This window comes from Lates calcarifer, linkage group LG10 (genome assembly GCF_001640805.2).
Source record: "Lates calcarifer isolate ASB-BC8 linkage group LG10, TLL_Latcal_v3, whole genome shotgun sequence".
Taxonomy (NCBI): domain Eukaryota; kingdom Metazoa; phylum Chordata; class Actinopteri; family Centropomidae; genus Lates; species Lates calcarifer.
Window position 1 is genome coordinate 22,572,463 of NC_066842.1, and position 24,391 is coordinate 22,596,853.

Here is a 24,391-nt window from a genome sequence, read left to right on the forward strand (position 1 = left end):
ATCTAAAAGCTAAATAAGCCACACTGGGACATTTGACTGAGGCTTTCATGTTACTTAGAAATTAGGTACCTCAGGTCCCAATTAATCATTTCTTATTACTCATGTTAAAGCCCAGGCAGACATAGATTAAAGGCTCTCCTCTTCAGTCAGCAGTGAACAGGATTTGAAACCCAATGGGAATCATCTTATGAAAATTCAACACATTTGCTTATTATTGTGGGAGATAAACATTTTGGATTTGGTTCACTCGTCTTTGAAAATTACTCCTCTCCTTCCTTGAAACACTCAGTCGTTCGTCTGATTCCTTTTCTCCCAGTTCTTGTTTGATGGTGTAGTTTCTTATGAAGTGTAGTATGTTCACCTGGAGTTATTGGTCTGTGATCAAAATAAAAGAAAATAAAGATGAGTTTGAATGAAGAAAACAAATAAATGAATAATCCTTTAAATATTTCTTTGAACTGAAAGTTATTAAAAGGGACTTTTCTTCATCTGGGTAATGACATGAAGACAAAGTTATTAGAGGGACTGTGGTGTAAGCAGAGGAGGTCGTGTTTGGTCCCTGCTGCCTTCTGCTCGCTCATGAAAAATTTGAACCAGGCTCAACTTTTGCAGCAAGGTAATGCAATGTCATCCAGCAAAACACTGCATACATGCAAGTGCACAGTCCTGGTAGATCTCTTGTGATGTGAATCCCAGTATTTGCATTTGTACTAGACCTTGTGATTAGTGTGACAAAAGTTAAAATGGTTTGTGATAATTGTGATAACTTCCCTCTTAAGAAATCCCATCTGTGAGTACTGCAAATGGCTTTGCAGTGTTTGTATGTCTGATAAGCTTTTAAACACATTAGTCTGTTACTTGAACTTGTCTTTTTAAATTATATTTCATTGTCTAACTGGTATGCCTCTGTCTAAATCCCTTCTAACAGCTAGTGACCCCTTGCAACTTGTTAAGCTAGAGAACTTTTTGTCAAAAGTCCATCACTAGACGTGTAACAACTTCCTACAGTTGAATACCTAGAAGACTGATGTGTTAATGGTTGTTCTAGCCAGACATAGATCAGTTTGTGTTTATCCATAATACTGATAACTACACAATTTCTCAGGGCCATACAGTCAAGAATTTGGGAATAATTCTTGATCCGTCTCTAATGTTTGAGCTAAATATCAAGTATGTCACAAAACTACTTCCTTTGATTTGCTTAACACAGCCAAGATACAGTTGTTGATGCTTGTCAGATTTCTTCAATTTGTCAGCCTGGATAGGCTGTGCCCCGCCACAGTCCTTAATGGTAAGTGGTGTAGATAATGGATTCGTGGATGGATGGTCCAAAATGCAGCTACCAGAGGTCTGAGAAGTTTGATCACATAACCTATCCTGGTGTTGTTGCATTGACTACCCACAGAAGGTTGATTTCAAATTCCTCCTTCTGACTGACATTTTCAATGGACTGGCTCCCTCCCACATCTCCAGTCTTATTGCACCATATACTCCATCACACCATTTATTATTCTCTTGATAGTGGTTACTTAGTTGTTCCTAGGTTTAATAAAACATCTTCTGGGGCTAGAGCCTTTCCTCATCAAGCTCCCCTTCTTTGGACTTAATGGTTTGTTCAAATTCAGGAAGTAGGCTCTGTTGAGATTTTCATATCTATTACTTATTTCCCTATGCCATGACCCCTGCTAATTTCACTGGCTAGATAATAATTGAACTGATTCAGCTTTGATAACTTTCTTAATTTATGTCATTTTTGTTATTGTTGCTGTACAGAATTAACCTTTTTTTTATTTCCAGACCTCGGTCCTGTTATTATATTTACATTTGTACTTATTCTATTTGTATGTTTATGATTTTGCCTGTATGCTTGTGTCTATTTAGTCTCCTAGTTGTCTGTCCGATGTTCTATTTAACCTAAAGAGTGCAGAGTCTCAGATGTGCACTGTGAATAAACTGAAGTTGACTTAATAAGTATGCCAGCTAATTATTGTGTGTGTGCAGCACTCCAGTTTAGATTTGGTCAGGTTTAACATTACTAAACAGGTTAGTGGCCTTACACAAACAAGGACTATAGGTAACAAATGGAAAGGTTGGATTTCTGCCTTGTGTATTGTTTCTGTCATCATCCTTACCATGTGCCACTCAACCAGGATGGAAATCAAGGGCCATGCTCACTGAGTGTATGTATGTAGGGGAACTTGTGTTTGTGACAATAATCAAAAAGCAGGTGTTGTTAGGGCTGTTGGGGCATTTTCATACCTAGACCACACCATCTACAGGACAGGAATGCAATATCTGCAGCAATTTAGACATGTAAATGGAGAGATGTTGATCCTCCTACAAGCAAAGGAAGAAATAACTTCTGCATTTTAATAGGTGCTCAACTTGCAGGCAGGTAATTGGTTGGCAGTTACAGTTTTTTCTCAAATCTTGTAATTCAGTTTGTTATTTTCTTTAAATAAACCTGTGGGATTAGATAATTAGTTTTAATTTTGAGCCTGACAAGTACTTTAAGCTTTGGCAGACACAGTGGTTTCAGCTTATATGTTAGCCAAATTGTAACAAGCAATTGCACAACAGAAATGCCAAATCTGTGTTTTCAGTAATTTAGAGATAATGTCATAATTTCACTATCTTTGCAGGATCCTTGCAAACAAGGAAATGCTTGTTTACGTTAAAAAATAAATATTGTCCAATATTGTTTCGTGTCGAGTGTTAAATATGTAGTTTGACCTTCACTTTATTGTGTAATAGATTTAATTGTAATTCAAAGGAAGTGACCACCTCACTCACAGAGTTGATTTTATTTGGAGACTTGAGCTAGGACTGGTTATCATCATCCTCAGACTCGCTCAGGGCCATATGTGACTCTCTTTGATTGGTGCAGCTAGTAAACTCTCCAATCCAGTTGAACCAAAAAATGTTTAGCTAAATCCACACTCCTTGATCACATATTAATAAACGCACTCCACAGAGTCTCTGCCATTGGAACCTTTTGTAATGATGTCAGTGACCACTGTGCAGTTGTATGTGTGAGAAATGAATACATGGATTTTATCTGTAAAGGACATTTAAACATTTTAATGAACAAGGCATCTTGCATGATCTGTATAACAGTGACCTGGACTATGTGTGCCCTGCAATAGACCAGCATCCTGTCTAGCGTGTGCCCTGCCTCTTGCCCAGTATCAGGTGGGATTGGCTCTGACCAGTCTCCCTGCTGCTGGGAAGCATCCCCACAGCATGATGCTGCCGTTACTATGCTTTCAATGTAAGGTTGGCATTAGCTAGGTAATGAGCAGGGCCTGGTGTTTGCCAGACCAGAGAATCTTTGTCCTCCCAGACTCAAACTGTCACACATGACATACAGTAGACTGAATGTGATTGACCAGAATCATGTTGATAGATGAGGTAACTAAAGTTACACTGTTTGAAATAGTTGCATAGATTGACTATTATCTATATTTAAGATTATAGACTATATGTGACTCCCCAGCACTGGCACAGCACCAAAATGAACTGTCTGACTATGTGAGACTATCGAATGACTTTATGTTTTTTTGAAACAGGATTTCTATGAATGTATGTGAATGGAATTCCCTGCTGATATAGTGTAGTACCTTTAAGTTAAATGATTTATAATAACAAACCACCATTGTAACACAGTTAACTCCAGTGGATGTAAAATACTCAATGAGAAATACAGTTCAGCCTGTGGCTGTAAAACAACAAATGTTAGCTTGTAAAGAATTTCTAAATGAATTTTAATTGTTGTGAGTAGCTATAAACAACATTACCAGTAGTTATTAAAATACATTTGTATCACTCAAAATTTTGGAGGTGTATATTTTCTTTTTCTGTTGATGATGCAGGTTAGAGAGGAACTGCAGGTCCAGAACTGCAACCCTGAACCTGCTAGCACTATAGCTCCTTTTGGGTACTTTGCATCAATGACATTGTGTCCTTGTTTATTTTAACATTCTTAGATTCACACCAGTGTAAGTGTACTAGTATTTGGCCAAGAGCAGGATTTCACTCACCATCCTACCATCCCACCCACCGCAGCCTTCAGTCCTCCAAAATGTTTGCCATGTGTTGAACCTGCATTTCAGAGCTATTGTACCCCAGTCCTGGTGAGTTGGGCACTCATTGTGTTTGGACCAAAAGAACAACATGGGAAAATACATTTGAAAGTAAGAAGTAATTAATGGCAAGTCTCCATGGTTGTTTTGGCTAAGGACAGACACTGAAAAGCATAACAATCACAATAAAAAGAAAAACCCACTGGACCAGTTTGATGACAAAATCCTCCATGTCACTTTGATCTCTGTTTTCATTCCTAGTAATTATATTAACCAAGGTATCTGTGTTTTAATTGGCACTAGGGAGATGAACAAAAGAAATTATGAATTACAGAAACACACGCAGAGGAGAACCCTGTAGAGTTCAGAAGCCAGACAACTCAGTATTCAGAATTCAGACATTCCCTTATGTTGTATCCAGATGGATTCTCTGTGTGTGTCGGGTTGGACTTCTGCTGGAAATTTGTACTGAAAAATGTAATGTCTGAAGGTATAAAAGTATAAATTATCTCAGGATGAGCAGTGTTTTTCTACAGGCTAAAAGGTCCACTCCCTATGATTTGAATGTAAACAAACACTTGCTAAATTTACATAAGACCTTGTTCTTGGTGGCTTTATACAAAACTTAGTTTTGCATCTTATTTTTGTTGCTTGTTTTTGTTGCTCTTTCTCTCACTGTTGGAAGTGTACACACTGTGATGGTGGCACCGTGTTATTACCACAGAGATTCATTAGATGTTCTACTAACCATTAAGGACTTTTTCTCCTGTGGCTTGTGGTTTTGAAACTTTACTCCGGAGATCCATATTTTGTGATTAGTCGTGCTTGGAAATCATATTTACTTTATTTAGATACATTATAATTCAAACCTTTTTTTTATTTTTTATTTTTGCCTTTATTTAGAGAGTAGGGGAATGACATTTATTTCAGGCTGATGTATTTCGCATTGCTGCAACTCAAAAGGCATTGACAGTGTAATGATATATGTTATTATGGATGTCAGTTTAAAAACCATTTTAATCTCTCTGTGAAGGTCCTCTTGATGCAGATCCAGACTTTCAAAGCTGGACTCTGCAGTGTGTCCTTGACTCCACTGTGACTTTCTCCTCCCTCCCTGCCCACATTAGGCCTGAGTGTCCCAGGAGAGCATCAATGGCTGCTCAGTGGATAGGGTTTTGTTGTGCTTGGCAGCTCCCAGTTGAAAACTGTATATATAGTATACAGTATCAGTATGTAATAGTCTCTCCCCTATGCAACTACACTTTAAAAGCATTGCATTAATCCTGGAATTAGCCCTTTACCTACACCACATCCATGACTATGAAGAAAAGATATGGGCATAAATGTGTCTAGCATTGGATTAAGAGAGGGTAGCATACCCTCAGGGTATTTTACTTTTAATATTTTTCTTAATTATATTAGTATAGTATAACTAGTTGTAGTACAGTTCTTTGATTCAGTTCTGAGTTTGATTACGTTTTATATTCTTGCATTAAATCACATCTCATATGATGCACTCTAGGGAACACTTAATCGCTCATAATGAAAAGTATAAAGTTTACTAGTATTGTCCTGTTAGTGTTATTGTGCATGAATGCTTGTGTTTGCACGTCTGCATCATGTTTTTACCGTTTTTACATTTCTGTCTGCTCAGGTGAAGATGTGTTCATCAGCTTGTTTGGGGCTTGTGAGGAACTGAATATCCATCTTGAGCCTGACTCTGTCATATTAAAAAGGACTTACATCTCTCTGGCTACCACACACAAAGTGTCTCTCACCAACAGGGGCGACATCCCCCTACAGTACTGTTGGTCAGCTTGGCCCAGCCAAGATGAGGAAGACCTGAGCTTATTGAGGTATGTATTCATTCACACACAAGGACACAGACAATACAGGACTGTGGAGAAGTTTGGGCTGTGTAAGATACCCCTCTCCTCTCTCTGTGTACATTTACATTCAGTCATTTAACAGATGCTTTTATCCAAAGCGACTTACGAGTGAGAGGCAGCAGTAGTGTGTGTGTAGCAAGTAGAATTACCTGCTGTTTTCTTTTTACCTAAGCATGTATTGCCAGAAATAGCTCTGGTGTCCATCATTTTCTTTCTGTTAGCAACTCACTGTTCTTCTCTTGCCTCTTTTTCTCTCTGACCCTCTTTGTTTCTAACTTTGTTTTGCCTTTCACCCTCCCTCCCTCCCTCCCTTCCTCTAGGGAGAGCTCAGTACTACAGCAGAAGGAGGAGGAGGAAAAAGAGCGGTTGCTTTTCCAGTGTGAGTCCGACCCCACAGCGATCCATCGCATCCCACTGCTAGCCAGAGCCCTCCAGGAATGTAAAAGCCAGGCTGCGAAGGACCACCTCCTGACCTTCTCACACAGCTGCATAACTGTGGAGCCAGCGGTGTGTTTGCTGCAGAAAAATTATCTCTAAGAATCTGTTGTGGATTCCCCCCCAAAAATCAGATCTGAGATTAAATCTGTAACAGTTAAGATTAATTTCTGCTGTTTGCATGTAAATCCAGTCTGACTCCTTGGTGACAGGAGAGTCATGGACTGGGGCCGTTCTGCCCAGGGACCTTCAGGTAGTCTGACCTGTTCTGACACTGCCGCACCTCTTTTCTGCCATTGTCTCCTCTGCTCAACTCAGCTAGGTTCCCTGGACAGAGGGAGAGGAAAGACAAATGAAAAACAGAGAGAGGGCAGGAGACAGTGAAAGGTGTGTGTGTGTGTGTGTGTGTGTGTGGAGGGGCATAAACAGTCTGTAGGCCAGTCACAAAACAAACTTTGGGAGGGCATTTGAGAGAAATAGTCAGCAGTCTACACACGTGTGCTGTGTACCCACCAACTCATGTACGCACACACACACACACACACAATAGTGATTAGTAGGTGTTAGAGGCAGTGATTGTGTTTAGAATTTAGCTTGACTAAAGCACGAGTCAACTTTGGAATTACATCCCTATCAAAGGAAAAAAAAAACATCTTTTGTCCATTCACACTGTGAGCATAAACTCATGAAGGCCTTCAAACCCACCTGGGTTTTTTCTCTGTGAGAATTTTTGCATTTGCAGAGGTGATTCGTGTCTGCATTATATCCTTTCAGTAAAATAGTTGTTTTTCTTTTCATCTTTACTTGACTCAGGAAGGTGAAATATGGCCCAGCATGACTGCACAGTTCAACATTGTCTTCAAGCCTGAGGAGGCCAGGCTTTATCAACAAACCATATATTGTGATGTCACAGGTCAGTGTCTTGCTTTAAAATACAACACTCATTTTGGGTTTCACATACAAAAGCACAGTATTCCATGTATCTTAACAATGCACTAACAATTATCACTGTTTCATTTTCAGCCATGCTAGCAGCACAGGCATTCATGTTAACCATGTTAGCAATGTCACTGTGAACTGAATTGCCTCTTAAAAACAACTTACAGAGCATTTTGAAGACCTTATCCACTGTAAAGAACCAAATAGCTTCCACAATTCATACACCTAAAGATGGTTTTCTTTGATCTAGCAGCATGTACAGTCAAGGAAGACACAAGGAAAATATGTGTAGGGAAGCAACGTTTAATCACAATTGGTCATTTAGGATCCATTCTACTGCAAGATGTGCAGCACTGTCCATTTCTAGTAGGCCTGATAGCCTGAGATAAGGCCAGACCATGTATAAACATATGATGAGCTTCAAATTTATTTTTTCCAATGTTAAAATTAGGATAAATTTGGGTTTGAGTTTGGGGATTTGAGATCAAATTATAACAAGGCAAGATTATGTATCCAGATCTACATTTGCAGCAATTTGTACAGTGACACAGTGCGTTTGTTGAACCGAAAGTCTCTTAGAACAAGGGGAAAACTCCTTCCTTTTGTTTGTTCTTCAACACCTTGGAATTGATTGTTTTAACAACTTGAAACGGATTGTACACCCCTGCTGTAAATCAATGGCTTTAGTTTTCTCATGAAAGATCCTCCTTCCCACAGTGGGTTGTGCCTCAGTGCAGACAAAGGTTATACAGACAAGTGTGGGTAGCAAACCGTGACTGTCTGTTTACTTATTGTCAGAGGACAACTGTTCCTCTCAGCTATGTCTCTTTTATGTTCTCCCCTCCTCCAGTGTACAATATCCATAATCAAACTTGCCTGCAACACCACAAATGAACCCCTAAATCTGCTTAAATGCTTTAACCACTGGAAGACTCATTGCTACTTGATCTCATTTTCATGTCAGACAATCCAGTCATGAGGCCATAGTATAGTCATCTCATCTCAACGGTAGTAAAAGGTTGTTGGCAAATTTGCATGTGGCCTTCACGTGTGTCTTCTGAGCCGGAGGCCAGATTTACATTAATTTCCATGTTTTCTAAGGCAGGTGATGACCTGACCAGTCTAGGACAATGACATCTGGACTGGAGACTACCGTACCCTGATTCCTCACTTTGGAAAACACTTTTCAAGTTTATTGAGCAAAACTGAAAGTTAGACCTCCCATGCCCAATTTTAAGAGAGAGAGAAGTAGGCTGTGGCAAATAAAATGTATTGAATATATCCTATATCTGTCTGTCTGCCTTTAGGCCGTGAATCTCGGTTACCTCTCACAATCAAGGGTGAGGGCATGGAACCTCAAGTCCAGCTCAACTATAACCTGATGGATATGAAAAATGTATTCATCGGTGCCAAAAACTGTTACGAGGTAAAAAGGTTAAGCCAAGGTGAACAGTTGTGTTCCTACAGGGAATTATCATTTAGAACATGCTAGTAAGCTTGTGTCTGTGGCATACTGTCTTATTAGTCTTATTAATCTAGTGTAGGCTTTTGAACTCAAGCTAAAAAAGCTGACAAAAAAACATATTATAAACATAAAACACTTTTTGTCCAGGTGCTGGTGTCCAACAAGGGGCTGATTGATGCCCCTTTCAAGCTGTCTAGCCCTGACACTACGTTCGGCCGCTGTTTCTCCTTCAGTCCTGAGGAAGGTGTTGTTGCCTCTGGGGCCTGCCAGACTGTGGAAGTCACCTTCCATAGTCGCATCTTGGGAACTTTCTCTGAGGACTTGCTGCTGGCTGTCACAGGACAGCCCAAACCACTTACCTTAACCTTCAGGTGAAGTTAGCAAGTGTTGTAAGTCAGATTGTTGAGGTCTTGGCAAATATAAAAACTCTTGTCTAATAACTAATAAAATAGCAAGTCACCACAACACTCCCAGTCCTTATTTAAGAATTCTTCAACTTGCTCTTGTTGTTTTAAAGGTTTCCATGTCATGTCTTTGTCTTCTCTTTCAGTGGTTGTGTCGTTGGTCCTACATTCGACTTCAGTGTTTCAGAGTTCAATTTTGGAGATGTAGCCTTTGGTGGGTTACCGCATTTTTCCTGAGCTTATTCATTTTTAAGTTGCTGCATAAGATATATTATACTCCAGCTTTACAACATTCAGAAAAACGTGTTTTTCACCTTTTAATGTTCTACTTTGTTACACTTTCATATTCTTATTTTGATGTTGTTGTCACTGACTTTCATTCTGACATTCATGTCTCTTTATGCAGGTTTCCCAGTAACACTGATTTGTACTCTCTTCAATACCTCTTATGTGCCGATGACCTTTGCCCTGCGTGTTCCGGGAGATGGGTTGGGATCTCCTAGTGTTACTGTTAATAAACAAGTATCTGAAGTGTCCAGGAACAATTGGCAAGGCAGTGCTGTAAGAGACCGTCATGCAAGGCCTGCAGAGTTCACCGTCAGGCCTGCTGTAGGCTCTGTGTGTGCCATGTCAGAGGTCAAAATTAAGGTAAATTAAGAAATGGAGGGAAAATAGATTTAAATTCATTGGTTAATCATTTGGATGATAACGGAGCACATTTTTACTAGAGGCACAGCAGGTACAGCTCACTTAAGTTAGTTAGTTTTAGCTATTCTGGCTGTAACTTCCTCGCCTAATGTACGCCAGCTGACTTTCTGAAGTGCAATTCATGCATTTTATGTGACGGACAAAGAGGAAACTCCCTGTGTCACAATCACACGCATATTTTTGGCCACAATAATCATAGTATGACATTTTGAGATAAGGGACATTCTTAATGCCAACTGAATGACAAATGCATCACAGTCAGTTCAGTAAAAATGTAAAACTTGGAGAACAAAGTATCAATTTATGCTGTGCTAGGTGGTGTGATGACAATACGAAAAATATGCCTGCATTTTCAGCCTTAGTCATTAATCAACTTAACCTGCATAAGTTAGTACAGTTTCTGTAGAGAGAAATCTAATAATATGCTTAACATATGGCAACCAACTAAAAACATCTAAGCAAAATTGTTTTAAAAGGTATTCATGCCAATAACGCTAAATTTTGTGGTCTCATTCTGTGTTTTATATGTACAGGTGACCCTGTGCTCCAACACAGTGGGTAGATACAGGGAGGCTCTGGTGGTGGATGTTGAAGGTGTGGGGGAGGAGATCATGACTCTGCCTATCAATGCCAGGTCAGACACAAGTGCAAACGTGAACATACACTTTCATGTGCAAACATACACATCAATTGAAGTTAATTTTGTGATGTCTCCCAAGTTGTTTATTAAATTATTATTGACTTTGCACATTAAGGCCATTTTTTCTCTTGTGCCATAAAACAGTTTAATCTTTTCCATTTTGAAAAGATACTTCATACAAAATTAATGAATAAAAATGAATCACCATCCCTCTGTCCTAGTAAAGTCGCATATCATCTCCTCTAAACTGATAAATATGAAAATGTGTTTTGACATAAAATGTGTCACAGTTGTGTCACAGGATGCCATAAAACAGCAGAGGTTCATCTTGCTTTTTACAAACTCCCTTATCACCTTTTCTTTTAGACTAAAGTAAGTAGGTAATTTTTTTCTGGCAGTAACCTCTGCAGTGCTTCTGGCTGTCAGTGATTCTTTGACAAGTTGTGAATGTGGTCCATTGAACCTCCATACAGGTGTCAACAAATCAGTGGAGTATGTGTTAAATATTCAGAACATAATTTGCATAATAATACATTTGAATGTCATCTGCACCATTTCTCAGAATAGGGCAATGATAATCTGACTTCCTCACGGCAATCACCGTCATTGAAAATTTATGAAACAGTTCTAATTAATAGCCCTTTTGGCAGGTTGCAGTGCAATTACTGTTGTGATTCAAAAATAAGCCTTAGATCTTTTCATCTCTTCTCCTCCCTCTGTTTCTTGCTATCTCTGTCTGTCTCTCCCTTTTTCTCTCCATTGATAGGTGTGTTGTTCCTGAGATTGTGGCGAACACTCCAGTGTTGGACTTTGAAAGATGTTTCCTGAATTACCAATATCAACAGCTAGTACAGCTTACCAACCCCAGCCCTCTGCCTGTTTGCTATGGCGTGCTTGACCAGGTGAAGTGGATCACTGAAGCAACTGAAATGGTGTTTGTATGTATACTGTATATGTGGCAGGGAAGAGAAAGTGAGATATAGTGAGATAAAGTACAAAACCTGTCACTGTCATTTCTGACCAGTAATTACACATTAACAATTAAACTACAACCCAGCAACTGTTTCGCCTCAGACTGGAAACCCTCGCTGTGTCCAAAGGTAAAATCCATCTTCTGGCACTGCTAAAGATCAGTAATTAACACATTATATCTTGTTCAATCCAAACAAAAACTGCAGTGTGAAAATGACATGCAGTGCTTTTGTAAGGGTTATATGCTGGACTATTTCTTGGTTGGGGAAACCTCACAGTGACATCATGCTTCAGGAAGTCACTCTTTAGACTTTGGTTTTTGTACACGTTAAACAAACCAGATAAAACATGCTAATTAGTGAGCTTATTGAATTAATGTTTAATGCTGTTACTGTGGTATTTATCACTCAACATTATTAAGACTTCCTTATCCTTGTTGAGATAAAATGGGATTAGTTTAGAGTCAAAACAATTAGGACTAAGTACAGTAGCTACAAGAGACTTCAACATACTACAAAGTGCAGTAACAACAAATGTTGGTGTTTTAGGTGTTTTTTCTGCCTAATTCTGTGATTTATGGCACCACTGGACAGATGTTTTTAATCTGTATGGACAGTAGATGCTGTATCTGTGTGTCTGCATTAAAAGCGTTGTTTCTATCTGTATAATATTTTTCAGGAATATGATGAGACTCCGTCACTGCTCTTTGGCTGTCCTGTACCCAGAGGAGTGATTCTTCCTCGCACCTCAGAGAAGCTTCCTGTGTACCTGCTGGCTAAGGCTGTTGGACATCTGCGTCACAGTCTACGCATTGCTTTGTTTGGCAGTGTCCAACCACCTCTGGTCAGTTGAATCTGTGCTCTGCAGGTTGAATACTGTGCGCATGTCTGAATACAGGTAATGTTCTTAAATTCTGTTCTCTAATCCTCTTTTATGTTCTGTTCTGTTCAAGGAGGTGCTCTTATCATGTATCGGGCAGGGACCAGTAGTCCACGTTCAGAACCCACAGCTGGACTTCGGCAGAATCCCAGTTCTGACAGACATTACTAGAACCCTGCAGCTGTCAAACCAGTCACCTGTTCCAGCCCACTTTACTGCTCGAATGGTACAAACAACTGCAAATGCAGACTCACTTCTCAACAACAACACAAATATATAACTCAAATATATAACGTGCATATGTTAAAAAACCATTCTCACTCAAATTAAAATTAAGATGAACAAAGCAACTTTACACATCCTAAGATCTAGTAGCAGAGTCAGTGTTACACAGTAATGAACTAAGAGCAACATCATCTAGTTCACCACATACCTGTCCCTTCTAATCAACCACCAGCTAGATTTCTCGTATAAACCTTCTGTGTGTCTTCCCCAGCTCCTGTGACTAATTATTTTTCAGTCTAATTGGATATGTAATTAATGAGTTAATAGGTTCAACGCTTTGTTGGCTTTTGAAATAATTAGTCCTACCCCTGGAGAACAAGTGATTTTCCTCAGAGTGGACTTCTTTGTGCTCCCGTTATAAACTAGGCAGATGGTGACATTTTGTCAATTCAGACTGACACAGGTGAAATAGGTGAGCATGGGAAACTGAAGAATTCTCAGCTTTGAGTGTCTTACTGTTTCTGGTGCTTGGGACATTTTATGAACAAAACAGTCATATAAAATGTACAATTTTGCTACACTCTATACTGTACACTTTGACTTGTTTACAGTATTTACACCTGGAGTTTTCAGCATAAGTGAGTGCACTTATATTTCCCTCAAAGAATGTTGCTTTCTCTTGTCTCTTATTAAGAGTTTTAAGATTGCATAGCTGTGCTCCACTTGATTTTATTTATCATGCTTACTCAGTGTAAATGAAACTCTAAACTCTGCAGTAACCTGATATCTAAAATTCATCATATTTAGTGTTTCACTTGCCTCCTTAATGCCCTTCTCTAGCTGTGCATTACCTTATCACTGTTGCCTGATATCCATGGGGAACAAACTTGTGACTGGAACTGTGCCTCAGTACTTTCCATGTTGGTGTAGACATGAGCATTTCTGTGTGTGCACAGAAATTCACACACACACAGGAAACCCTGGTATAACTGCAGTTGTGTGACCCTGTCCTCTCCCTCTGTGTTGAGGGAAGGAGTTTCTCCTCTGCACTCTCAAGCATCAATCGATGCAGATTCTCCTGGAATTACATTACATCTCGCTCAATAGACTGGCAGAGAGCCACACAAATAGACCTGATGACAGAAGATCGCAGGAGTATTGCGGAAGGCATCCACACTTGCTCATCATCCAAGTGACTGTTTGTGAAAAATTAACCACAACTCCATTCCCAACCCAACCTAGGCATTTATACATTATTTTATAGAGAATCAAAAATATCTAGACAGCCAATGTGTAATGTGAAGAATAGTGTTCAAACACTGCAGTCTGGACATGGCCATATTTATGTTTGCATGGCAAACTCTTTACCTAAAGCAGCAGCAGCACTCAGCACTCACTCACTCGCTAAAGGGACTAGTCAGAGAATTCAGTTGTTATTTTTGCCTTTTTTTTTGGCTGGCAACCAGAAACATGAGCCGTAGTATATTCACATTGCAATATATTGATTTTGTTGTGCTGTATAATATTTGACAGGACAACTGGCGGCATTACTCACTGCCGCACCAATGCATGGATTTATGAAGTTTGATGTACTGTTAATCCAAATCTGTGCAGCTCACAGCACAGATTTGTATTCAAAACCCCTCTGACTTGTGTTGCATTCAGAAGCAATCAATTCTAATAAAGCTGCGGGATGCAGCAGGTTTGATGTGATTATTGAGATTCCAGTCGTTTTGCTCCTCTCTCCAGGGAGTCGACCCCCTGCTCTTTCTCCTCTTACAACTCTGCCCATCCCTTTACCATGATCACTCTAGTATCGACCCACCCCAAGTTCACAAATGCTGAGAAAGTGATCTGTGACTCCCAAAGTCACTCGCTGGTCAAGTATTGCCTTCTTGTGTGAGGCTTTTTTCTTCAAATACTCAGTTTCCACAGGCTTTTCTGTACAGACGTGGATTTGAACAGAGAGATCAAAACTTTATTTTTCATTGGTCCAATATTATTTTTTGTGTAGTCTGAGCTTCATTAAGGCAACAGAAATGCCAATTGCAGTATTTGACCAACAATCCACTCTGTTGTCCTGTAGGCAGTAAAAGTGCCCAAGCTTCAATGCATCTATAGGAAGCTCATTCCCAAAATCTCAATTAAAGGTTTATGTTCCAGTCATCCATCAACAGAAACGCTGTATAGAACATTGATTGTGATCTTGACCACTGCTTCGTCAGATATATATACAGTACAGTGAGCACTGGAGATGAACATTAGATTTACATCTGTTTTTTGATTACATTGGACTTTATTCAAATAAATGCAATTGCACAATCCACAAAGAAAATATTGAGTTTGTCTTGCAGCAGTCCTTTTTTATGCTTACGTGAAAGAGTGTAGATGTGAAAAAAATAACATTTTTAAACGGTGTGTGTTACAACTTATATATATTTTAACACATATTTAACATTTATTCATGCACATATACTGTACTGTATATCATACACTGACTTACTTATAGGAGGGAGATATTTCATCTTACTTATGTCAGACAGGGAGCCACTGCTCAACTTTTACCTCCTGGATCTCATGCTGCACTGAGATGTTGATGTGATTATCCAGCTATATGATATACACATCTATCTTTCAAGGTCCATTCATAGCATAGATCTCAGTGGCTTCTGGAAAACAGTTAGAGGAAAGTGCCCCCACAAGGGAGATATTTTCACACATCACATTTCAGTGATTCACTTCAGTGAGTTGCTGCTGTAGGTGTTGCTATGCCCCTGTTTCCACTCCATAGATGCAAAGGCAGACATCCCATAGTAGTAAAAGATTTCTTTTTTTGTTTCCTCAGGGCTATAGAAAGACCTTTTGGCGTGTTGAGCCCAGTGAGGGGGAAGTACCACCAGAGAGTCAGTTGGAGCTTCGGGTAGTGGCACACATGAAGGACACGATCCACTCGCAGGACAAGCTGAAAGTGTTCATCCAGGACAGTCAAACACACACTATCCCTCTGTCTGCCACAGGCACTGGCACCACAATTGTCAGTGACAAGCCTTTTGCACCAAGTCTTGACTTAGGAACACACTTCAGGTAGAATAAAAGAGGTTACACTCATCAATCAAATTGACCATTTAGAGCTGAAAATGTAGTGCTGACAGTATGTCTCATGTTCTTGATTTCCTCTGTATGCCTTATAAGTCATGGTTCATGCCAGTACCACTTCAAGCTGACCAACTATGGCCAGCGGATACACCGGCTGTACTGGAGGAATGATGGCTTCCTGTCCCACTCAAAAACCAGCAAGGGGGACAACTTATCTGGCGGACTTGTCCTGCCCCCCATCTCCTCTCCCAGGAAGACAGATGTTGTGAGCCGTGGATCTGTACTCTCCTCTAGCAGAGAGAAGCCAGGTGTTCAGCCTCAGCCCTTCTCGTGTGGAGCTCTCCCCTGGCTGCTCTGTTGACATGGTGCTGACGGGGTCCTCAGACTCCTCCAAGGTGAGAGAGTTTGCGTGTAGTGAATACACTCAAACTCTGAATTTCATAAACACAGCTAGTATGTGTCCATTAGATGATATGTATGTTGCAGTACATGCACAGTACATCAGTACACATCTGTTATTATCTTTCCAGGTTGTACAGGAGCGTCTGGTCTGCCGCGGTATTGTGGGTAACCAGGGCTGTTCTGAACTCATCATGTCTGTAGATGTTACCTGTCGTTTTGTTGCTCCTGTGCTCAGCTTTTCCTCCAAGCAGCTGAACTTCTACATAGAGAAGGTTGGTCAAAGAATCATGAACAGTGTTCTCTCCAGGATATTCTTATTTAATACACATAATATCCATCCATCCATTATCTAGACAATTATCCTCAAAGGTTGTAGGGGCCTGGAGCCAATCCCTGCTGACATTGGGCGAGAGGCGGGGTACACCCTGGACAGATCACCTGTCTATTGCAGGGCTGACATATAGTGACAAACAACCATTCACACTTATATTCAATTTAGAGTCACCAATTAACCTAACCTGCATGTCTTTGGACTATGGGGGGAAGCCAGAGAGCCTGGCGAGAACCCACACAGGCAGAGGGAGAACTTGCAAACAAATATAAATACACATAATATAATATATAATAATATACACTGGAGTGTGTGATTCTATAAGATTCATGTACCTGAGATGTCTTAATATTGTTGGATTAAACCTAGAAGCAATGTTTGTATATCTTACAGGTCCCAGGAAAGAGTCTAGTGCCCCTGTATGAGAAACTGGTCTTGAAGAATGTGTCATCTCTGTCTCTATCCATGGAACTCTCTGTTGTAGAGCCATTCTCTCTGTGTGAGGCCCCAGGAGCACATAGCTCAGCTACCACTAAGGTATGCATACTGTACTTTTCCCCTGTAGTTAACTCATATTTAAAACCCAGCAATCAATTTTAGAGCGATGTCAGTTACCTATGTAGTGTTTGATCTTTGGTAGTGGGGCCACCATTTGTTTACATTTCAGAGATTGTGATTAAAAAAAGTAGTATCTTATTACATCATTGGAAAGTACAATGCACATTTGTTTTACACTGGTGTATATTATATATTTGGTATTTGATTTGCAGTAACTATCACTGCAGTCAAGCACTGTTGCAAGCGCAGTGTGCTTTTGAATGTGTTGATATCTAAGGCAAGTAGACATTATTTTGAACATGACTAGTCAGTGTAAATGCTGATGACTTATGAATCTGTTCTTATTTCTGAAAGGTTTAGACACAAAATGTTGTTGTGGTGACAAGATAATCAACAACGTTACTCATTAATTCCAAAAATAAGGCCACCTATTGAACTGTTTTGTACACTGATACCGAGTTCTGTGTTTCTGTTCATCTTCTCTGTGGTGTACACATTAGAAGCATTTAATAGCTGCACTTAATTCATTCATCACAGTTGATATATTGAGTAACTGCATTATTATCTATAAACCTACTCTGCGATAACTATAATAGAAGTGCAGGTCAGATATTCCCACAAGCACATGATTTCATTTCATCGTAGCTCTAACTTCCACTCTGTGAGCTGATTAAAATGCAGGATTGGAATCCACATTAAAATGGTTTTCAAGCCCCTGGCATGTCTCTGAATGAAGCTAGAGAAGCAGGATATTTTGATAAGCCTGGGTCCCATGGCCAGAATACAATAAGCGTCTCATTAAACTGAGGGAAGGTTTTTAAAAGGGTTGTGAACCTTTGCTTTGGGAGTCGTTAGATAAAAACATGATTTCATGATTTTGATTTCTTTAGCAATCGCACAAGTCCACACTCTCAAAAAGTAAAAAAAGTTGAGGGTACAGTCTTATATTCTGTTGATTAGTTTACCTACTGAGTCTATGATCTTTAATATATAGAGACAGTGTGACTCCTTTGATACTTTTAGGTTACATATTTTAACTAGAATAATGTCTTTTTCCAGTCCATGGTTTTAGGTGACAGGAAGCAGGCTGAGTTGTGGGTATGCTTTCATCCAGTTAACTGTCAAGATCGGCTGTCACGAGTTGTGGATGAGGTAATGTTGATGAGTATTTTCGTAAAATTGTGTTTTAATGCTTTTGCTTTTTCATCTGAGGCTATTTTATGTCTATCTGAGCACACCATAGCTTTGTGCATATGGCAGTAGTTCTCAAGGTGCTCCATCGGGTTCACAAGACAAAAGAATAAAAAAAGAAAAAACTGGATAATCTCACCTTCTGTAGGGGTCTAATCTGAGAAGGATCATTGTTCATTGACCATAGGCTTTGATTAGTGGTTGATGAGTGATTATCCAAAATGATTGGGAACCATGGCATTAAGTAAAAACAATACTTACTCCCACCTATTGCAGTTTTTACCTGTAATACAAACTACTTTGAGCAAAGGCATTTGCTTCCTTGATGTTTTTTTTTCCAGTTCCTTGAGGTGCATTACCAGGGACACCCACAGCAAGACATGGTGGAGCTGCATGCTGAGGTCCATTTTCCCAACCTCCACTTTTCCTCCACTACAGTGGATTTTGGCTGTGTGCTCAACTGCACAGAGACTCATCAAGTAATCACAATCACTAACTGCTCCCCACTGCCTGTGTCCTATTGCTGGGCTTTCCGGGAAGACCAGAATCACTGTGCCATCAGGTATATTTACACTGAAAATTGTTGTTTATGGTACACTTCACAGCTGATTGACTATCTGATTGAGTAATGGCGTACAACTGCATACTGCATAATTACATACCAACAAGTCTGATGCAGAGCACATCCTCCCCATCTGTGTGCATAGTGGATCCTGGGTCGTACCCCTCACTGTACCTGAAAAACTACCACGGGGTAGCTGGACAGACTGTAGGAAGGCTAAAGAAGTTATAGCACCATTGTAAGAGGAGGTCATTTATATAGAGTGCCTTGTCAAGACAGTGGATTTAGCTAAATGTGAAAGTGATCTCAGAGGATATTTACACACACAAACTCATTAATAGAGTGTATATATGTCATGACTTAGCAAATAGAGGGAATATTTGTTCATTTCATCAAGTAACAGGAGTCAGAAAATCTCAAAAATGTAGATAATTAAATAGTTTTAAAGACACAGGAAAATTAATTTCTTCTTACAGGAAGTATCAAGAAATTAGTACTGATGTACTTGGAGAGTGTGTTTTTATTCCTGGAGATGACTGGCCAGATAGATGATGTGATAATACATTATGAAACATCTAGTCGCGTTTCACAGGAAATAGTTAACAGAAAAAGTGGTATCTGTCTTAGAAATGGGAAGTTTGTGGTTAAAATAATAATAATAATAATAATAATAATAAAAAGTCAGGGTGAGAAAATTTGGCAAAAATGTATTAAAACATTTAATCTGAGTAAGATAAAAAGTAGGATCCTGAATAGACAAGATTCAGGGACAAGAACAGAATGGATCTCAGCCATATATTAAAACTGTCCTTGGGGATAAGTTATTGCTGTAGCTATACATTTAACCCTCTGAATTGAAAGCCAAATCCATTATAAATTGTCTGGGGAAGACAAATCTACTGATTGTGTACTTTAAAAACGCTACAGTGTGCCTCTCCCGAGCCTTTGCTTTAGCTTCCCTCCCTTGCAAGTGGACTGTGAATACGATAGTAGTCTGCCTGCCCATGGCCTTGAACCGACCAACTTCTATTGCTCTACAAGATTTATCACCCTCTACTGTCTTTTTTCCTTCACCCTCTTTTATCTATTTGTAGTCTTCCTTTTTACTTCTCTCCTTGTCCTCATCTTAGGGTTTTACATTGCCTATTTATCTTTTTTTTCATTTTCCTCCTTTGTTTCCTTCTCCGCTGCTTCCTTTGCCTGCGCTTCTACTCTCTACCTAATCCTTATCAACCTGCTCTTCTCTTCTCTTTCTTCATCCTCTCCATCTTAGAATGCAACCTCGCTTAACAATCTGTCTCACAGGCCATCTTGCTAATTAAATGGAGACCTCAGTCTGTGCGCATACACCCTCTCTCAATTCACTCTTTCTTGCTCACAAAACCTGCACTATCTAGCCATGTTCAGCTAATTACATCCCTATCAGTAATTACACCGCAGTCCTTGGAGAAGGGAATTTCAATAGAGCTAACGCTTTTCAGTCCATCTATCCCAGTGATAGACAGAGGGAGTACAATACATTTAAATACTGTAACTTCTCTGTCTTTGGGACCAAATCAGCAAGAAGGAAACTAGAAAGCTTACGCTCATTCTACCCTTTTTATTTGTACTGTAGTTGTGCATGATGGACTATAGGAATAGGAATATGAATATGTACAATAGGTGCTTCAGAGAATGTTGAGTTTAAGCCAAGATATACAGAGGGACTAAAGCAATGATGATATAGAGATGCTGGAGTAACTTCTAAGGCCATGCGTTCAGTCTTTTAAACCTGGAATGTTACTTTTTCAAATAACTAATAATTTGAGTTTCCTGTTTTTGCATTGTAATGTAAGCTGGTTACTTTGTGCACAAAGAATCCCTGCATACCTGTATTTTCTTCTTGACTTGTATGTGTGATCGAGACATTTTCGTTTGAAAGCATCAGTGAAAGTGTATATAGTTCTACCTAAAGATATACACACAAACATGGACAATAAATCATAAATAATAATAAAAAAAGAGAAAAAGAATGCAAATTGTAGCTGTACAGAAAAAACAAAATATAAAATGTTAAATAAATAGAATTTCTCTTATATTCATTCTGAAATTCTTATTTTCATAACACAATCAAAATGACACAGTCTTTGAAAAGGCTCATTTGGATGGGAAAGTGCCTATCCTTGTTTGAGTATTTTTAGTTGTAAAAATATCACTAAAAAGTGCATAACAAATAATAAAACAAATCTCTCTGTCTGTCAATCTCTCTCTCACTCTCTCTCTCTCTCTCACACACACACACACACTGACTCACAAACTGAAACCCCAGTAGCCATTTGTCTGTACCACTAAGTTTTTCTGCGTCAAACTCCCCCCAGTGCTCCTTTTTTTTTCCCTGACAGACTGCTGGAAGTGAGATGTTTGTGGTTCAGTAGGCTTTGATGTGTAGAGCTTTAGTGAGGCTGAACATAGGAAAACACAGTCACATCCGTGGTGTGCATGAAGGAGAGAATAGATGGAGGAAAGAGAGACAGATATGAGAATGTCAGAGTAGGCTATTTCTGTTTTGAGCTGAGCTCTTGCAGAGTCATCATCTGCTGTCTCACCATCTGTTCCTCTGTTTGCACCAGTGGGTTTAAACTCTTTCTTAGAGGACCCACATCTCTCTCCTCCATCTATTCTTTCCACATGGGGCCAAAGGGTTTTTATGGGCTCTTACAAACTCTTAGACACCAAAAAGCACCCTGTTAACCTACAGTATTTGTTGACCACCACATCTTAAATTGCCTAGAAACTACCAATTAGTGATTCCCAAGGCCAGACATAAGGTCAGCTTAGATTGAGTACACAACAGTGCCCCCTGCTGGTTGCATCACTGTCATCCAGTGATGACACACCAGCACATTCTTGGGCACTCTGTCAAATGTATGCATACACTTAAGTGTTGCCTTACATGTATGAACACCCTGAAGCACTCAGCCACACACACACACACACACACACACACTATGGAAATAACATAGCCAGCGTTCAGTGATTTAATATAGAACTTGTCCAGTCCAACTTTGAGATGGCTTCACTCACTAAATCTCTTTCTTTCTCCTCCATGTTTATTCAGCACTTCACTGCAATCTATCCTGACCTGTTTCCTGCTGCTTGCCTATTAAAATTCCTCTTAATTATAGAACACTCTGTTTAATTAACTTGATGGATGCACCCAGTCTGATCCCACAGGGAAGTAGAGAGTAGAACAGAGAGAAAAAATGAGAGTTCTTTGGGGTGTGGGTGCTAAAGATTTTCTTCTTCACTTGGGTTTTACAATCTGTGTTAATGATTTATTGAAAATACAATAGATTGTAGTAATTTACTCTTGGTGGCACTTTCTGTGTAGATACCTCGTGGCCATTTTGAGGTTGTCATTTGACTATGAAGCTAGAACATGGTTTAATTCATATTTATAGCCTCTTCTCATTGTTAGAGCTTTGCAGTATTGCATGTCTGTTTATACAGTTTGGCTTTCATTGTGAGGAAAATGAATATTCAGCATCAGTGATGTTTAATCATTGTTTCACTGACATAGAGAGACGCTAGAGGAAGAGGAGGGGCAGAAAAATCCAGAAAATGAGCCTGAGGAAGAGAGGGGTTCCTCTAGAACTCCATCACCTGTCTTTCCAGTTCCTCTCAACCCCAGGCCAGGTGTATGTGAACAGAACAGCACACAGCGCCCTGTGTGTGTGGAAGAGGTAGGCAAATACTCACATGTAAACAAATCAGGGTCACTGAGATTCCCAGGTTGTCAGGGAGAAGGAGAGAAGCTAACAGCAGCTAATGGGAAAGTTACTCTGTATGCTGCGGTGCTATTATTGTGGAGGTAAACACACATGCACATGCCACACATGCCATTCACACAAACACACAGACACACACATTTTTCCATTATAAACCTCAGTGTGGGTATTCTCCTCTCTGCTGTCAGTGTGTAGAGTATCTCTACTTCATGCTTTGATGTAATAGAGTGTTGAGGATCTTTAGAAAGTTCCCCAATTTATAACTTATAGTATTTACAACATTTCCCTTACTAAAGTGATCATCTGTGTGTATGTAACTCAATCAGGGCTGCAACCATAAACGTTTTTATTGATAAATCAATCAAAAAAAATCTGCTTATAGTGTATACATTATTAAAGAATGTATGTATGTCTGCCTGATCAACAATCCAGAAAAAAAATGTATATATTGATGAAGTCAGTGATTAGTTGACTAAATGTTTCTGCAATCATTTCAGTAGTACAAACCACTAATGCAGACTATAGATGAGGAATGTTCTGAAATACTAGAGCATAAAGGAACCGGTGAACATCTTGGGAAATACAGCACATCTGCCTTCTTGCCAAGAGCAGATGAATACCAAATATCTGTCAAAGCTGGACCTTGGATATAGTTATCTTCACTTCATAAAGAATGGAAGGAAGGGGAAACTGCTAGCATAGCTCTGTCCAGAAAATCTGCCAACCAGAACCTCTGCATTTTGTTAATTAACATGTCATGTCCTGTTTTTTTTTTATTCTGTACAAAATCCAGAGTGTTAAAAGATTAAGTTGTACTTTTATGGGGGTTTGGATGTTGGAACAATTTCAATCTCACAGTGACCTCACATTATCACAGCACATTATCCCCTGTAAAACCACAGCTGGTTGTTTTAACACTGCAATCTTTGTACATGTTAGACTGGTACTGACCTTCTCATCTAACTCATGACACAAGAGCAAAAATGTCAAAATGTCAAACCATTACATTAAAGGGAGTAGCTCAGTAGCAGCTCGTTGGAAGAATCAGCAAAAAAAGAGAAATAATGCTGTATGATTTAATGATTTTCTTTTTATATCTCTAGATATTTGATGTCTTGCCAATGTATGGTCATCTGCAACCTGGGGACAAGCAGCTAGTCACATTCTCTTTCTACGGCCATGAACACATCAGCAGAGAGGTGGTAGCTCAGTGCCATGTGAAAAAAGGGCCAACATATGAAATCAAACTCAGAGGAGAAGCATCAGTAACCAGCTACAGCCTTGATTTCACCCACGTCGACTTTGGTCTGCAGGTAGATATACAGGGCTCTGTCACCCTGAGTTTACTTCTAAGTTTTTTATCCAAACAAGTTCCATCAGTCAAATTATTATGTTTCATCTTACTATGTACAGATTTCTGAGGCTAGGATAAAGGCTGTAACTGGAGTTAGAGAGTATAATGGCAAGGGAGGGAGGATTTACCGCCGCTTGGGGGGCTTATGTCGAGGCAAAACCCTCCTCTGCTATATTTAAACTACTCTCCATTATTTTGTGTTAATTTGCCTTCTTGTTGTTTTGTTATCTTGATCTTGTTCTCATTCTTACTTTGCCATCTGGTTGCTCATCCATGTGTGACACATGATATCTCAGACAAAACTAATTAGATTTTTGCTATTTTCAAAATGACACTGACAGCCCTAAAGAGATTTGTTTGAGACTGTGTGTTGGATGTGCTGCACTGATGTAGTTTTTTTTTCTGATATCACAGAATCTAATGCTGAGGGACAGATTGTCAAATAAGTGCTTGTATGTTACTAGTGCACAAATTATTTAGGGACATGATATC

At 39.5% G+C, this 24,391-nt stretch overlaps 1 protein-coding gene across 1 annotated transcript in view; it reads left to right on the forward strand.

The window, feature by feature from the left end:
* hydin (HYDIN axonemal central pair apparatus protein) overlaps positions 1-24,391 on the forward strand; it is a 65,621-nt gene that overhangs the window by 9,632 nt on the left and 31,598 nt on the right. The window contains 20 exon segments of the mRNA XM_051073345.1: positions 5,737-5,938; positions 6,292-6,478; positions 7,220-7,319; positions 8,653-8,771; positions 8,958-9,181; positions 9,361-9,428; positions 9,621-9,862; positions 10,456-10,556; positions 11,329-11,464; positions 12,213-12,377; positions 12,487-12,639; positions 15,484-15,722; positions 15,831-15,996; positions 16,043-16,129; positions 16,265-16,408; positions 16,861-17,004; positions 18,085-18,177; positions 18,558-18,778; positions 22,338-22,500; positions 23,649-23,858. Of these exon segments, the coding sequence (XP_050929302.1) occupies positions 5,737-5,938; positions 6,292-6,478; positions 7,220-7,319; positions 8,653-8,771; positions 8,958-9,181; positions 9,361-9,428; positions 9,621-9,862; positions 10,456-10,556; positions 11,329-11,464; positions 12,213-12,377; positions 12,487-12,639; positions 15,484-15,722; positions 15,831-15,996; positions 16,043-16,129; positions 16,265-16,408; positions 16,861-17,004; positions 18,085-18,177; positions 18,558-18,778; positions 22,338-22,500; positions 23,649-23,858 (3,164 nt within the window).